This window comes from Tympanuchus pallidicinctus, unplaced genomic scaffold (genome assembly GCF_026119805.1).
Source record: "Tympanuchus pallidicinctus isolate F22 unplaced genomic scaffold, pur_lepc_1.0 scaffold16, whole genome shotgun sequence".
NCBI classification, from domain to species: domain Eukaryota; kingdom Metazoa; phylum Chordata; class Aves; order Galliformes; family Phasianidae; genus Tympanuchus; species Tympanuchus pallidicinctus.
The window spans coordinates 27846654-27862290 of record NW_026294679.1 but is presented as its reverse complement, the minus strand read 5'-3'; the positions used below and the strand labels follow the sequence as shown (position 1 = coordinate 27862290).

Below are 15637 nucleotides of genomic sequence, written 5' to 3'. Positions count from 1 at the left end.
CAGTCACAGCAATGAATGCAGAACAGCACGAGTCTCTCCAGGAGCCTCCTAGGTATACGTTTGTTACGCACTATGCTCTGTAGTATGGCATACCACAGTTTATCACTTGTATAACAACTTCAAATACAACTTTAAGAAAAAACTTCTCACACCTTAGATCTGAATATAGCTCTACTCCCACCCCAATTAGAAACATTCCTAAAATCAAATCTAGAAACGTGAAGTTTGCACATTTCATAGCATAGATGCCACCTCTAAGAACTTTTGCTTCCTTTACTAAAGCTTGCACTTGAGAGGAGCTCTGACTTCATCTTGCTTTTCTACACACCATAAGATTGCCACATTACCCAAACTGAGTTCTAGTCCTTGATCAGTGCTCAGTTTGAGAACAATTACACAAACTTTATTTATAATCAAGGGGGAAAAAATATGCAAAGCTTTTAGTGCTCTTATTACAAAACTAACTTTTACAGCAACAGTGGTAGAAATCAAACTTTTGGCAAAAGAAGCAGCAGATTAAGAATGTACAAGTTAGGAATAACTAATTTCCTAAGTTTGTTTTTGTTTTTAAACAAGATGACTTGTCACTTTACTGAGAAGCCTATTATAAATTAGACCAAGACTTCAAATACAGTACTCTGCAAGGCCCCACGCTATTTGGCTCTAACTTGCACACCTTTATACATTGAACTTCAAGCACACATCATTTGCCTAGTTGTTTCATTATCCTTGTGTTAAAGGCATTAAGAGCTCTGGCTAAGAAGTCCTCTGCTATCTTGTACACTCATCACACGCTTGAGGCTGTTGGAAAGCACAGCCTATGCTGCCTGCTGCTCCAACACGAGGCCCTAAGAACACATCCTCCCTAACGCTGTTATTTTTTGTACAATTGTACCCCTGATTTCATCACTGGAAAAACATCTCTAGCATTCCTGGTTACCATGGGAAGGAAATGCTCACATTTCTCAAAGGCAGAGTCATAACCTCCCATTAGCCTCACGACTGAGTTGCTTTTTGTTTTGCAGTGTTTTACTTTTAAGGCACAAATTTCTTTTTGTTATATTGTGCTGTTAAGAGAAAAACTGCAATAAACAAATAAAATATCACACATTCTTCAGTGCTAACAGGTAAATGGGTCCAAAAGATTCTCAGTCAAGCAGAGGTGAAATGAAAAAGCTCTAAAAATTTATGACAACACATAGGTAAGGTTAAGTTTCAGTACTTCCAAAAGAGCTGACCTAGCAGGACTTGCAGAGCTTCCTGCTGAAATAGCAATGATTAAAAGAGCGAAGAACACAAAGCTTTTTTCATGATTATTATTAAAAGAAAAAGCTACTACCACTGAACAAATTTGCATTTGGCAAGTCAATCTGATTGATTTTTATTTTTTTTATTCCTAGCTTTTTAGGATCTTATTAAATAAAAGACTGTCTTCATATCTACTGATTAATTTCCCATTATTTCCACAGAGAAGCAGAATACCGATATTTTTGCATTCAGTAAAGTGCTGAAATGTCAGAAAAGTGCTACTTTAAAATAGCAATGAAAAGTGCATGCTTTCTTAAACACTGTAAAAATCAATGTGTGCAGAAAATGGCAGTCTAATAGGACCAGCTGACCAGCCCATCTGGGCTGTACATATTGGCTTTCATTCCATTTAAGCAGCTCACCTGGTGCAGTAATCTCTTCAGTTTCAATAACTGAGTTTTCACAGCTGTGCAGTCCTGGACCATGTGCCGAAGTGTCATCTCATCCAGCATCACAGTATTCTCCGGTAAGCTCACCAGCTGTCTAGGAGCCTGGTAAAAATTTGGTGTGCCATAGCTTTCAAAGCGACCAACAGAAGACTCTAGGTAGTTTGATTCCCTGATAAAAATAAACATATATCTATTTATACATATATTTATATATAGATGCACACACACACACACACACACACACACAAGGCTAACAAACTAGAGCTAGGGAGCATTTAGTAACACAAACTTATGTAACATGGGCTATATTTATGTGCTGTAGTACACAAATGAAAAAAAGAATCAGAAAATGCCAGTGCTTTTTCATTTTCCTTCCCACTCGCATAAATCTCTCACAGGCTAACAACTACAGGACCCTAAAACCACTTGGCTTATCACTATTCCTATAAGTTCATTCATGCAAGCTAGCCTATAAGATCTATAGGACTAAATTTATTTTAAAAATGAAGTAAAAAACTGTTCACACTTGAAACATGAAATTAACAAGACACTAATTTTCACACAGATACAGTAATTTAAGCAAGCATTTACAGTACCCTGTGAAGACAAATAACAAACCACACTTCCAAGTAGGTTCCAGCTCAAGTTAAAACATTCTCATTTCAATTAGCTGAGTTTCACAAAGAAATCATTACAAATCTCAGTGGTGCTCCCACTTCGGCATACTATCCACAGACACTACCCAGAATCACTTGACATTCTTTAGTGACAAAAGAGATTTCTCAAAACAGGAAGAGAAAAGAAAAATCCTTTACCTGTTCAAATCATTTTTACCATGAATATAGTGCTCAGTATGACCAAGATGATAGTGATCTTGTGCATTCCACCGCTGCTGTGGTGCTCTTTTCCAGAATCCTTCCTGATGTTGCCTAGCATTTCTGTCTTGTCTATCATAACGGCTCATATTTTCACATTCATCTGCAGGGAAAAGAAATTAGAAAAATATATAGAATTTGTTCTCCAGAATCATGTAAATAAGATGTTTACTACCTGCTGACAGCAGATGCAGTGCTTTTTTTTTTTTCCCCCTCCCAAGAACAGTCAAGCAGATCTCTGTAATGAGGTTGGGATTTTACTAGCATACAAAACTTTTAAGAAGAAAAAGAGTAACCTGTGGCAGAACTAGAGGTCAGCCTTTAAAGTATTTCAGGTCTAAGAAAATCATTTGAAGGAAATAGGGCTACAGGAATGGGAAAAAATATTCAAATAATCTGAGGGAACATATTCCTCTCTTATAGACAGTATCTTCAGGTTTTTAAGAAGTTACAACAACTGATAAACAGAAATATGGTAATTTTAGAGAAAGGTCAGTACTTTGTTACAGAACAAAACAATTACTTAATATGCCTACGTATCTCATTCTAGAAACTCCTCTGTTTCTACTTGAGAGAATTTTAAACTTTAGTTACCAGGACAATAAGCACAATTTAAAACAAGCAAACCAAATCATCTCTTTAAAACACTAACTTCTGCAAAGCAAAGGAAATTCCACAAACTTCTGAAGTGAGCAAATGCTGTATTTGGCAACAGCTCATAAGCCACTAGAAACAAAGCCAAAGCAAACGCTGTCCGTGCCGTCAGGCACAGCAGAGTCCTGAAACGCTCTCCTGCCATTACACTGTCTCTCTCACTTACCCAACGAGCTTCTCCTCACATCGTCAGTCCTTTGCTAGAAGAATCAATCTACACAACAGGACATTGTTTTGCTCGGCTGCCTACTCAGCCTTAGCCACGTGAGACGCTCATAAACAGGCCTTCCTTCCTGCTGCGCTCCCAGCCTGCGCCTTGGTGGGAAGGGAGCCCAGTTTTACCCTGTGATTTAAGGCTGCCATCCTCACACACTGCATACTTGTTGAACTAGAACGGCTGCTATAAATAGTGTCCGAGCAGCATCCTGGACTCCAAAATGAAACAAGGGGAGTTTCTGTTGACCTGGGGAGTCTAATAGGCTGACGTCACTGTAGCTGCACACAAGTATGGAAAAGGGGTCGGCAAGGAGCGCTGCCAAACAAAACAAGTGCTCATATCGTACAATTCAGTCTTTTTTTTTTTGGTTGGTTTGGGTTTTTTCGCTTGTTTTTAACATCAACTAGATCAACAACAACCAAAATTTAGGTAATAAAGTAACTTGTACACTTAAAATAACAGAATATTTGTTTTCCATCAGAGGCATCCTTCTACAGCTTGCACTGCAGGGAAGTCCAAATAGGTCAAAGCAAAATAACCCTCCAGTAAGTTATGACACTCTTACGATTTTTCTGCTTTGGAGAACAAATTGAGATGTTAAATAAAAACACAAGAATATTAACAGAATAAAATTCACTTTTTCAGTAGTCCTATTTATTGAAGGGAAAGCATAAGATGAATCAGTTTCAGGCTATTCTGAAATCACCAAATCTTCAGCAGAGAAGCAATTATGGCACAGATATCTAATTTATTCCACATTAATTTCACTTCAAAAAAAAAAAAATGCAAAAAAGTAGTAATTAACTAACACTGATCCCAAACATTACTTTCTTCACCTGAACCACTGACTCAGTCAGCCCAGATTGCTGTAGTTACATGATATATTCCAGCTAACTGAACACCACTGACACTTGAATAGCAGTGTGAGTACAGATTTATTATTGTGATGCAATTAAGAAAGCAGTAAAATAAAAACAGTATATCACCTGTCTCTAGATTGAATGGCAAATTAATTTTTTATATTTGTGGCAAACATTCATCTTCAAAATACATGTATTTTGAACAGTTTTCAAATTAATTTTAAGTGGAATTACTGATGCAGATGCATTGCATGTTTCATAAACAAGGAAATTTACCAAAAACTTGATCTTCCCCTTATAATTGCTTCTGAGTTTTTGCAACAAGATAACAATTACCATTATTGAAAGAATAGTTAGTGCATAACCACTGGCACTGTGAGCAATCCCCTATGCTTGGTTTTTTATTTGTTCCAGACAATGACAATAAAAATCTTAAGCATCTGGGCTGAAAAGCTGAATTATACCAAACAATCATCACTAAGTATCAACAAGTTTAGTAACATGCACACATTAAAAGCGATCTGCAGCAGAAATTAGGTCAGCCTTTGTAATATTTCAGGTCTAAAAAAAATCATTTGGAGAAGGCACGGCTATGGGGAAGGAAGAAAAATCACAGTAATATGAAGTAACATATTCTGCTTTTTCTTTTTTTTAAAAAAAAAAAAACAACAACAATATCTTCATGCCTTTAAAAAGTTAGAAAAACACACAAAGATATTTAAGTAGGTAGCTAAAAAAGGTTTAGAAAGTGCCCAAAATTTTCAGTGTCATTTGTACAGGGCAGGGCACTACTGTGGTCCACATCCAATGTTTCTGTTCAGTTTAAGACACGTTGGCCTCCACTGAAATGGGAAGTGTAGGTCAGACCTTTGGTCAACAGCCAGCAACGATTCTTAAGAGCAGGTCAGGAATGACCAAAACCAAACGCCTGCAACTCTCCAGATAGGAGAATGATGGCATTATTTACCTGAACCAGTTCATTCTGGTTTGAATTTGTACTATTTTAGTGGCATCTATTGTCTCCATTAAAAGGTTACCAGAAGTTAACAACAGAAGCAGAATAGAAGATTCTTCAATATATTGCAATTCAAAACCTAAGGCTACTGTAACAGAGTCATATAGAATATACTAGGATATAGTTGTTATTTTGTATTAAAAAAAAAAAAAAAAAAAAAAAAAAAAAAAACTACCTAAAAAAAAATTACACTGTCATTCACCAAAGCTAAAAAGTAAAATTTGTAGCAACATTTTCAAACATAGCTGATGCATGGGACTGAAGGACTAAGTTACCACAAAATAAACTTCAAACCTCCAACAGCTTAAAGGCAGTCTGCAACAAAGTTTGGTTGGCTTACTTTTGTTTATTTCTTGTTTTATAAAAGGCAGTAAGTTTTGTAGACTCAGATTTGAAGTTTGTTGTATTAAATCCTGCATTTCAGCAAAGAAAAAAGCTAACTAAATTTAAAAAAAAATTTGAAGCAAGCATCATCTTACTGAAGAAGTCAGAAGAATAAAATTCAACAAATGCAATTTGACAGTAAAAACACTTGGGTACTCAACTAACCTTTATCATGAGGTGGGTCTTCAGGCAGGTCCACATCAAGCATGAGATCATCATCTTCAAGATCACAGGAATCAAGATTGTTCAAGATATCCTACAAGAAAACCACAAATTGAGGTGTTTTCATATACTTTGTTCTATTGCTATAGAGGCTTACTTCAAAGCTTTGCTACATTTGTATTAGATACAACATCTGATGCACTGAACAGCCACTTCTCCTTAAGGCCAAGACCAGACTTACCTGAGACTACAGCAACTAATCATCTTTATACTCATCTTAGGTCAGTGATACTGATAACAGCACTAGATAGAAAGATTAAAGCAATTTCCTACCTTGGACCTATGCAAATCTCCAAGTAATTTTCTATTCATTATTATTCTGCCTGCATTTTAAAACTGATTTTGCTCAGTTGGAATTCAGAGGCAACTTTGTGGGAAGATGATGTTAAACTATTAAACTATCTTGTTCCAGCACTCATGTCACACTGATCAAAAGTTAATCACAAAGGAAAGGTGTAGGGAACCTGTAGTATCTTGATTTAAACATCAGGAAGTTAAGAACTCTTCTCCTCTAAATGTAGGCTTGACTGAAGGATTAAAGACCAATTTATTCAGAAAAGAAAAAAAGAATGGGGAAGAATGTTTGCTAAACAAATACGGAGCCGAACTGAATCTTCCTATTTTCAAAGCTAAACATAATGCCAATACCAGACACTTGTGTTTTGAACACATATTCTTGACAGAAATACACACTGTCTTTTCTTGAATACTGTTAAAAGAAAATACCTCCATTAAATCTAATAACAACATTCCACAATTTCCAGCAATCACAGATTTTCTCAGGCAGTGGCACACTTATCTTACAGCAAGAGACAAAACGCAATTGCTAAGTATAATTGATTAACTCCATTAACCTATTAGCTTCTACTGCATCTTTCAGGTGTCATAACTCTGACACCTTTTGACTCAATTTAAATGTCTAGACACAGTATTTTCAGATTAAGATTTATTTAGCTGCTGTATTTCAGCATAAATAATAACCTAAAGTCAAATATTATTTCCCTAAAATAAAGAATGGAGAGGCTATAATCCTTTAAATGCTACCAAAAGCATCTTTGGATCCACAAGAAAAGCAACAGTACCTGAACACGTTTCTGGCTTTTAAGGAAACTTTGGTGTGGAACAGCAGCAATACCTCCTAAATACCTAAACATGTCAGTCTCTCACTGACCAAACACACTTCTAAGGTACTGATGAGATTATCGTGTTCCAGCACCTTTTTCAGCCAGCAAAACTTAAAACAGTTTACAGCACTAAGCACTGTTGCCCTTTGTCTTTAATGCTATGCTTCATATAAAGCTGTTTCTGAAGTCACCATGAACTGTTGGTTGCAGAGATTATGTCAGTAGTACAAAAAAAAAGGCCATCAAATGTTAGAACCAAATGGAATCATGCTCCATTCAGAAATGCGGCCAGTCAGGTATTTCAAAGAAAAACAACTGTAATGTCAGCAAAGCCAAGTCTGTCAAACAAACAAAAAAGGCTAACCCCTCCTTCTCTAAAAATACCAGCAGCAGAAAAAAAAATATCAAGAGGCTGTAGAATACTTTTAACTGAGCAGGCAGGTGCTGGATGCTGCTAGCACTTGAGGCTGGAAAGCGACATGAACACCAAAGTGCAGTACTTGATCAGAGAACACAGCCTCTGTTTAACACGACTGCTCAAAAAAGAAACTTATGGCTACTAAGTGACTGCACAAAGCAGGTCTAAGGAAATTGTTAACAGTCACACAGCTCTAAAGCTCTTGATCTCTGTTTTCTAGTATCCCACAAATAAAAGCCCTGGCCTTAAGGTCTAGGATTATACTCATGTATTTCACATCCATTTCTTTTCTAAGAACAGAATTGCAGATTTTTCTTAGCCTTATCACTACATCTAAAGTCAATTCATAGGAGCAATAGTGAAAACCATTAAGTTTAAATACTGTATTGCTGATTACTTTCTGGATAATAAGCTGTTCTGTAAATATTTCACTGTATACTTGCATACAGATCATCAACACAGTGCAAAACACTGTTCACATGGAAAGCTATCCCTCTGCTGGCTATTTTTCAGATGTACTGATAGAAAGGAAGAACACTGATAGGCATCTCTGCGCTGTTGATCCATCTGTTCTGCAGTGGTTCTATAGCATTCATACAGTACTCCCATTTGATTACAAATGCGCAAAGAGCAAGGCATATTTTAAGACTTTTTTTGCATGACAGAACAGCAAACATTGTCCATTTCTGCAACAGGATGTACTTCTTGACTTAAGAGAAAGGCTTTGTGACACACGATGAAAGCAGTTAACATCCATTTGGTAAAACATGAGCTATATAAAAGGAAGGTGGAATACTTGAGAGAGAACCACTTCTGTTCACTGTATTTCAAAGTCCCGTGTAGATAACACTGTTTACGTGTGGTTCTTTAAGCATTCACAGGCAAGGAACACAGTATCAGAGCATCATGAATAATAAATGTACACAGAAAAACTTCCAGAGAAATGGAAGTAATTTAAAGAAAATGTGATTTTAGCATTCAGACTACAGATGCATAGTTATTTTTCTATCCACTAATTTACACTTTTCCAGAAACTCAAGGATTTTTAACCAACATGTTTTTGTTTTTTTTTTTTTAAAGGCAGCGAAACATAGGTGTTTGAGGGGCAAGTTCAGTTCGTTAATTGATAAATTGTTTCTATACCACATTTGGATCATCAAAATTAGCAGGAAAAGCACTGTTTTCCTCTACTATGGGAACCTCAGTGAAGATGACACACTAGTTCAATGCCCAAAAACACTTAAAGAACCATAGATATTACTGTGCAAAAGCATTTTAAAAGTACAACACAAAAATGAAGCATGCCAGTTTTAACTAATAAACCTGGATAGGCCACTTTGCTCTCTGAATCAGAGCTTCAGAAGTCCAACGATGTCAAACAAGGTCAGCACTTGAGATGCCAAAAATACTTCTCTGTCAACAGCACATTTCATCATGTTTCTCTAATTATACATTACTGAACTACACTGAGGAAACTCCATACTAGAAAACAAAGCTCTGAATACAGAATTTTTGCAATAGCTGCACCGCATGTGAATTCTCTAAGTATTTTCTACTGCTATCTACTTAGATGCAGATAAATGCAGACACGCTTTGTAAATGAAGTGTTAGCACTGCCATCTTGAAATAGCTGAGAAAACCTGCAGGCTTCATGTGCTCATTAGTACTTATCAAAACCTGCACTTACAGACTCCAGTTGTTATTCTTACTGGTGCATAATGAACTTAACTGCACGACGGAAACACTGTTAATATGAGAACTTAGCAGCTATTATCATCATGCTACTCTGGGCAACAATCTCAAAACAGAAAGTAAAGAAACATTTCAAAATGCATCACTGTGAACCCTACCAAATATTACATGTTTTAGCACTTACGAGGATTTACTGTAAGAGATGAATCCCATTTTATTTGTGCAGCTGAAAGAAACAGTACCTATTAAAAGCTGATAGTCAACCAGGCAAGAAGCAGCTCCCCTGCCACAGTTAGCTTTGGTGCAGCTTCACCTTGAGCACTGTGTGCAGCTGTGGCCTCCAAAGCATAAAAAGAATAGTAAGGACCTTGAAAGCACCCAGAGGAGGGCAATGGAACTGATAGCAGAGCTGCAAGACATCCTGCAGGGAGAGGCTGAGGACACCTGGGCTGTCCAAAGTGGAGATGAGAAGGCTGAGAGGTGACCTCATCGCTCTCAGCAGCTCCCAGAGCAGGGGAAACAGAGGCTCTGCTCCTGGGAACTGATGGCAGGACACAAAAGGCACAGAGCTACACCAGGGGAGATGCAGACTGGGCATCAGGAAATATTTCTTTACTGTGAGGGTGTCAAATACTGAAACAGGCTTCCTAGAGAGATGCTAGATGCTTCAAGTCTGTCAGTGATCAAGAGACTTTAGGAAAATGCTTTCATTCATTTAACTTACTGTTATCACTGAAGTTGATATTTTTAAGTCCCTCAGAAATGAGCTATCCTACTTTATAGTAACTTTGCAAGTTTGTATAGCATTAGATTTTCCAAGATGGTACAACTTAGAAAGAGATACATGTTTGGAAGTGTTAAATCTCATCCAACTACAATGGCGTTGCCTAGCTGTCCCTCTAGACAGGTTTTCAACTGAATACTTCAGTAAGTGAAGAAAGCACCATTGTCTGTGTAACAACAAAAGCTCTAGAGGAGAAACAGATGATCCGTGACTAATTGCTATAACTGAATGAGCTGAGAGCCCTAATAGCAGTGAATGCTCCTACTTAGTAGGGAGACGGAAAAAGACGGGCAAGTGTACAGGCTTGGAAACAATTACACCACACTTGGAAAGCAGCTGTTAATGTCCCTACAGAGCAGCAGACAGCTGCTCTTGAGACATTCCACACAAAAAAAGTTAAACATCCTAGTCAGATGTCAGCTTGCTTTTCCTACTGCTAATGACCCCTCATTTACAGAAGCTTGTACATCTATCAGCACAAGTCACAGTACAGTTTTCTACATGAAACTAATGCTACAGCAACAGACACATTACTACGCATTCAGCAAATACTGATTTTGATTCAAATCACACAGCAGAAAACAGTAAGCAAAGTAAGTTCTCATTAAAAAAAACAAAACTCTTGAAACAAGAGATGATGCAGGGAGCTGAGACTGAGATAAGAAGCTCAAATTCCAGTCTAAAGGGTAAGGCTCTATGATATGACAGCTTAGGTCAGTTACTCGTTTAATCCACTTAGCAGTGAGTGGAGCATCAAGCAGCATCAAAACAATCCTTTCATGCAGAGACTGTCCAACAAACAGCACTTCATACAAAAAGTGTACTTTCCTCAGACATAAAAACAGACAGCACATTGCTCCTTGTAGCTGTAACATCAGTGCTCTTCTGTTGCATGATGACCTTCTCATTACACGCAATACTGCATCCAAATATTTTTTACTTCAAAAAATACAGGAATCATCCTGTCAGTAGGGAAGAAACTTCTGTAAAGAAATATTAAGGTAACGGATGAATTGATGAATGAAAATTGATGAATGTTATTTCCATTTAAAAAAAAAAAAAAGAGGGAAAAAATTACAGAGAGACCACAGAACAATTTTCAACGTGCAGAAGGTTAGCGCATGTAAAGGAAAATTCTACCCCTACAAAAAAAAAAACACACCCTCAATGGAAAATATGAAGGGAGTACAAGAATTAACAAAGTGTCATTGGAATCACCTGAAGAAACAGAAATAGACCTGAAAACAAAGGATAAACAGATGGGGGTAAATCAGACATCTGAACACAGAAGTCAGTCCAATACAACTCCACACCAACAGTACGGAGAAGGCACTCTTCCAGGGTCTGGGAACAACACCACAAACAGACAGAGAAAAGATGATTAAAGAACTAGAAATGCAACACAAGTCTCCCAAAAGGTGACATTAAAGAAAAACTATACAAAATGGTTACCTGAAGGAAGAAAACAAAGTTAATAACATATTTCACTTTGAGTGGGCAATTGGACAAAGAAGCAACTGAAGAGAAAAACTAAATAGTCATAATAACAGAGGAAGGTTCACAGGGAGGAGAGCAAGAATAGAATTCTGTAGAATAAGAAAAGCAGCATAGGAAAGAAGCTAGATTAAATGCTGTATATTACAAGTTATATTAAAGATAATTAATCACAACATCCAAACAAGTCATTCATCATTTTGTTCATACTCCACAAAGCAAGATTGCCATGACAACAAGTGTAACAGGCCTTTGATCTGAAAAGCCACAATATTTTAACTACTGGATATTAGATTGAAAGATTTATTCCTCCATGAAAACATTTTTACAGAGACACAGTATGCTTAATTTAGGTTTATAGAACATAGATAAGAACTAATTCTTAGATGTTATCATCTCTCAAGAGGCAGCTAAGCACAGTGCTTTACTTCTGTATCTCATAATATGTAAACATGTAAAAAAAAACATGTAAAAAAGAACACATAAAAAAAAATCTCAAAAATCAATAGCATCAAGGGGAAGAACACCTGAAATATTAATCATTTTGCAGAGACTTCATCAATTCATAAACAATAGTACTTTCCAAACATGTAGCTCAAGTGAAGTCGCAGTCACGTTCCTTTACTGCCATCTAGCCATCAGTAACCTAACTACAAAAAAAAAAAGAAAAAAAAGGAATTTTGACTATCTTTCTGTGAATTTCACCAGGACTTAAAAATACTTTGCAATTCCAGTGCTTATTTCTGTGTTCTGTTTTTTTTAAATAGGCAGATACTTTTAAGGAAAATGTTTCAAGGATGCATAGTGATAGGACAGTGATAGGACAAGGGGGAATGGTTTTAAACTGAGACAGGGGAGGTTTAGGTTAGATATTAGGAGGAAGTTTTTCACACAGGGGGTGGGGTGAGGCACTGGAACAGGTTGCCCAAGGAGGCTGTGGATGCCCCATCCCTGGAGGCATTCAAGGCCAGGCTGGATGTGGCTCTGGGCAGCCTGGTCTGCTGGTTGGTGGCCCTGCACATAGCAGGGGGTTGGAACTGGATGATCATTGAGGTCATTTTCAACCCAGGCCACCCTGTAATTCTATGACTGCTACCTGGAAACCAAGTTTACAATTACAACCTCCCTAATTTTTTTTTTTACTTTTTTTTTTTTTACTTGACTACAACATTACATAGTATCAATGTGCTCTATTCTTATTCAGGTATATTATTCTTACTCTATACTAATTCAGGTATAATTGAAGGACAAAAAAAGCTAGGAATTGTTTGAGGTTTTTATTCTATTTTAACCCATCCTCTGACTTGCACTGCTGCAAAATTACATTCTCACTACATTATCCTGGCATATTTCAGAGTGAACAAAAACCACAACAACAAAATGCTGTGTACTCAGAAACACCCTTTACAGAATAAATAAAACACTGTAATTCCTTAAGAAAAAACACAGCAACACAATTAGTTTGAAGCACATTAGAGTAAATCTGAAGTTCTTCTGTTACTGAAAAAAAAAAAAAAAAAAAGTGAACTACTTGGTAGAATAAAGAAAACCACTGTAAGGAATCATTCTAAACTCACATTAAAATACAACATTGTACTTGTACACACAGTTATAAAGTCATATTGGAAACCTCACTTTAAGCTCATGAAATAAAGCAAGTGTTAATTTCTACCAGCATTTATCATATTGCACTCAATACATCTGCTGCTCACTCTCTCCATCACAGAAATGAGCAGCCACTGCAAATGAAATATGGAAGCTCAAGTGAGGTTGCCTTGCTTCATTTTACCAACCAAAACAGTGTGAGAATATTTACCGTGTCAGTTCTGAATCACACAGCTCTCAAAGGCATGTGCTCTCCTATCCCAAAGGAAAAACTAATTTACCATAAAAGCTTGTTCATAAAATGTTATGCCTTTCAAAGCAACACAAGATGTTTGTGTGCTGTAACATATTCATATAGCCTCTTAATAATATTTGGCAGCAGGGACACCTACATCACACAAGACACAGACAGAAATGTCATCTCATTTAAGTAATGCAGTTTTTTACTGCCTCCCACTGCTGTAATCATTAAGCTCTAAATCTGGAGGCCACACAGTGGTGGGAGGGCAGACAATGGCTATTTTTCACTCCGATGCAGTACCTCTAAAGTCACAGCTTCTGCTTTCAGGACATTCATCTATGCCATGATCAGAAAACTGACAGCCACCAAAGTCTCCTGAAAGAATAAATGGTCTAACAGCACTGCTAGCAGAACCTTCTGAAACAAGTACATACACTTAGTTCTGTAAGAAAATTAATATTGCTGAAATATTACAGTATATAATATAAATAATATTCTGCTCCAAATATAATTTTATAAGCATAACTGAAAGCGATGATTTCTGGGGGGAGGGAGAGGGGAGTCAGAATTGTTGATGTTGAGGGTATGAAAAACACATGCCAGAGATCTCTGTATTTGTAATATGGGAAAACTGAAAGCAATTATATCAAAAATATGAAGTTAGAATACCGAGTTAAGACAGTACTATTCAAGAGTCCTCAGTTTCATTTCTATAAGAGCCTGGAATACAGCATGAGATGTCAGTGTGGAACTTGGACATAAGCACTTCACCTTCAGCTGTGATGCACTGGGAATAAATCAAAAGAAATCCCTCCTCTTGATTAACCTAACTTTGAGCATGAGGTACAAATACATCAGTACTATTAAATACACTGATTACAACATGAAGTGCTATTATTCATTCTTAATTTACCCATCATTCTAAAGATAGATAAGTGAGACCCAGAGCTCCGTGAGACTTGCTCAAGGTCACAAAGCTCTGTAGATCAGCTGGAATTTTTCCACTGTAGAGACAGAGATATTTTATATACTAATTGCAAGTAGACACAACCCATCAGCAATCAGAAACATTCAGCTGATTCTATTCCCTCATAGGGGTGGAAGAGTGGCCAAAGCCAAGCGGCATGCAAGTTAGCTCCTGACTGGCACACCCCTAATAATGGGGCATCTTAACACTAAATTGCAAAGAGAGAAGCAAGCAGAGGAATGGGGGGAGGGGGAGAAGCCTCAGATTTTGGAAATCCAGGGATTCAGTAATGGCTTACATAAAGATACCATCAAAATCTAAATACATTTAAGAGTCTTTGTTTCAGTACTAAAATTACATATATTCTTTCATATGGAAATGTAGACCTTACATTAAAATATACATTTCTTTAATTTTACCTTCAACTTCTTAAAATCTTAGACACTTCACTTGCAGCATGAAATGCAGAAAAAAATCTAGTTTAAATTAGCTCATTAGACATAACCTGCTTTTTAAGTGTGATTCTCATAACTAGCTTGCACCTGAAGGGCTCTCATTTCACAGCTCTTCTTTTTCAAGAAGTTGTTGGTAAAAAAAAAAAAAAAAAAAAAGTGCCTACATGGAGGAAATGCATGCACTTCATTTCACTAAAACCTCTTGAAGAAGAAAAATGAAGCATGGGACCTTCTGAATACTCTGTACTGAACACCTCATTAAATCAGCAATTGTTTTGACGAAAGGTTCCCTGATGTAACCATGCCTCATTTTCATTATACTACTTAAATTGTGTTCAAATCTACAAACACTTCTTTTAGTTCTCAAGATGAAGTCTTTCTGAACATTTCCAATGGATGTTACACAGTGCTGCCAGCACAGTATGAAGATGCAATTTTTACATATCTGGAATGAGCACTGAAAATTTGTACTGTTTACAAAATAAATTTAGCACTTTGTGAAAGTATCATAGAGCTCAATTAAAAAAAAAAAAAGAAACAAACACTGGGTAAGTGATGTTTATCTCACATGGTAAAGTTTGAAGACAAAATACTACTTTATAAAGAATCCTTACATTTATCCAAAAAACCTTTTTATTCCATAGCTGTACATTATCTTAATCTTACTTGCAGCTGTATTTTTATTAAAGCTGGAAATTCTGGATTACTTTGTTACAAGTCCACCTTCCCACAGAACAAGAGCTATGGATTTGGCATTAACCCACTGGACAGAAAGTACAACAGAAAAAGGAAAGTCAATTTAAAAGATTATCCATGTCATGTAGAAAAGTGAATTATTAAAAAAAATAAAGCAATGCTCAATTACTTGCAACTAAGATAACTGTAAGAAAACAGTGAGTACCACAGGTTGAATATTACACAGTGTTATTTCTG

The 15637-nt window shown here is 36.7% G+C and overlaps 1 protein-coding gene across 3 annotated transcripts in view; it reads right to left on the bottom strand.

Moving 5' to 3' along the window:
• CCSER2 (coiled-coil serine rich protein 2) overlaps positions 1-15637 on the bottom strand; it is a 70935-nt gene that overhangs the window by 34834 nt on the left and 20464 nt on the right. For all 3 annotated transcript variants that reach the window (XM_052677972.1, XM_052677973.1, XM_052677971.1), the window contains exons 4-6: positions 5868-5958; positions 2513-2675; positions 1671-1866 (exon numbers count right to left, since the gene is read on the bottom strand). In XM_052677972.1, coding sequence (XP_052533932.1) covers positions 1671-1866; positions 2513-2675; positions 5868-5958 — 450 coding nt within the window. The remainder of the gene's footprint in view (positions 1-1670; positions 1867-2512; positions 2676-5867; positions 5959-15637) is intronic.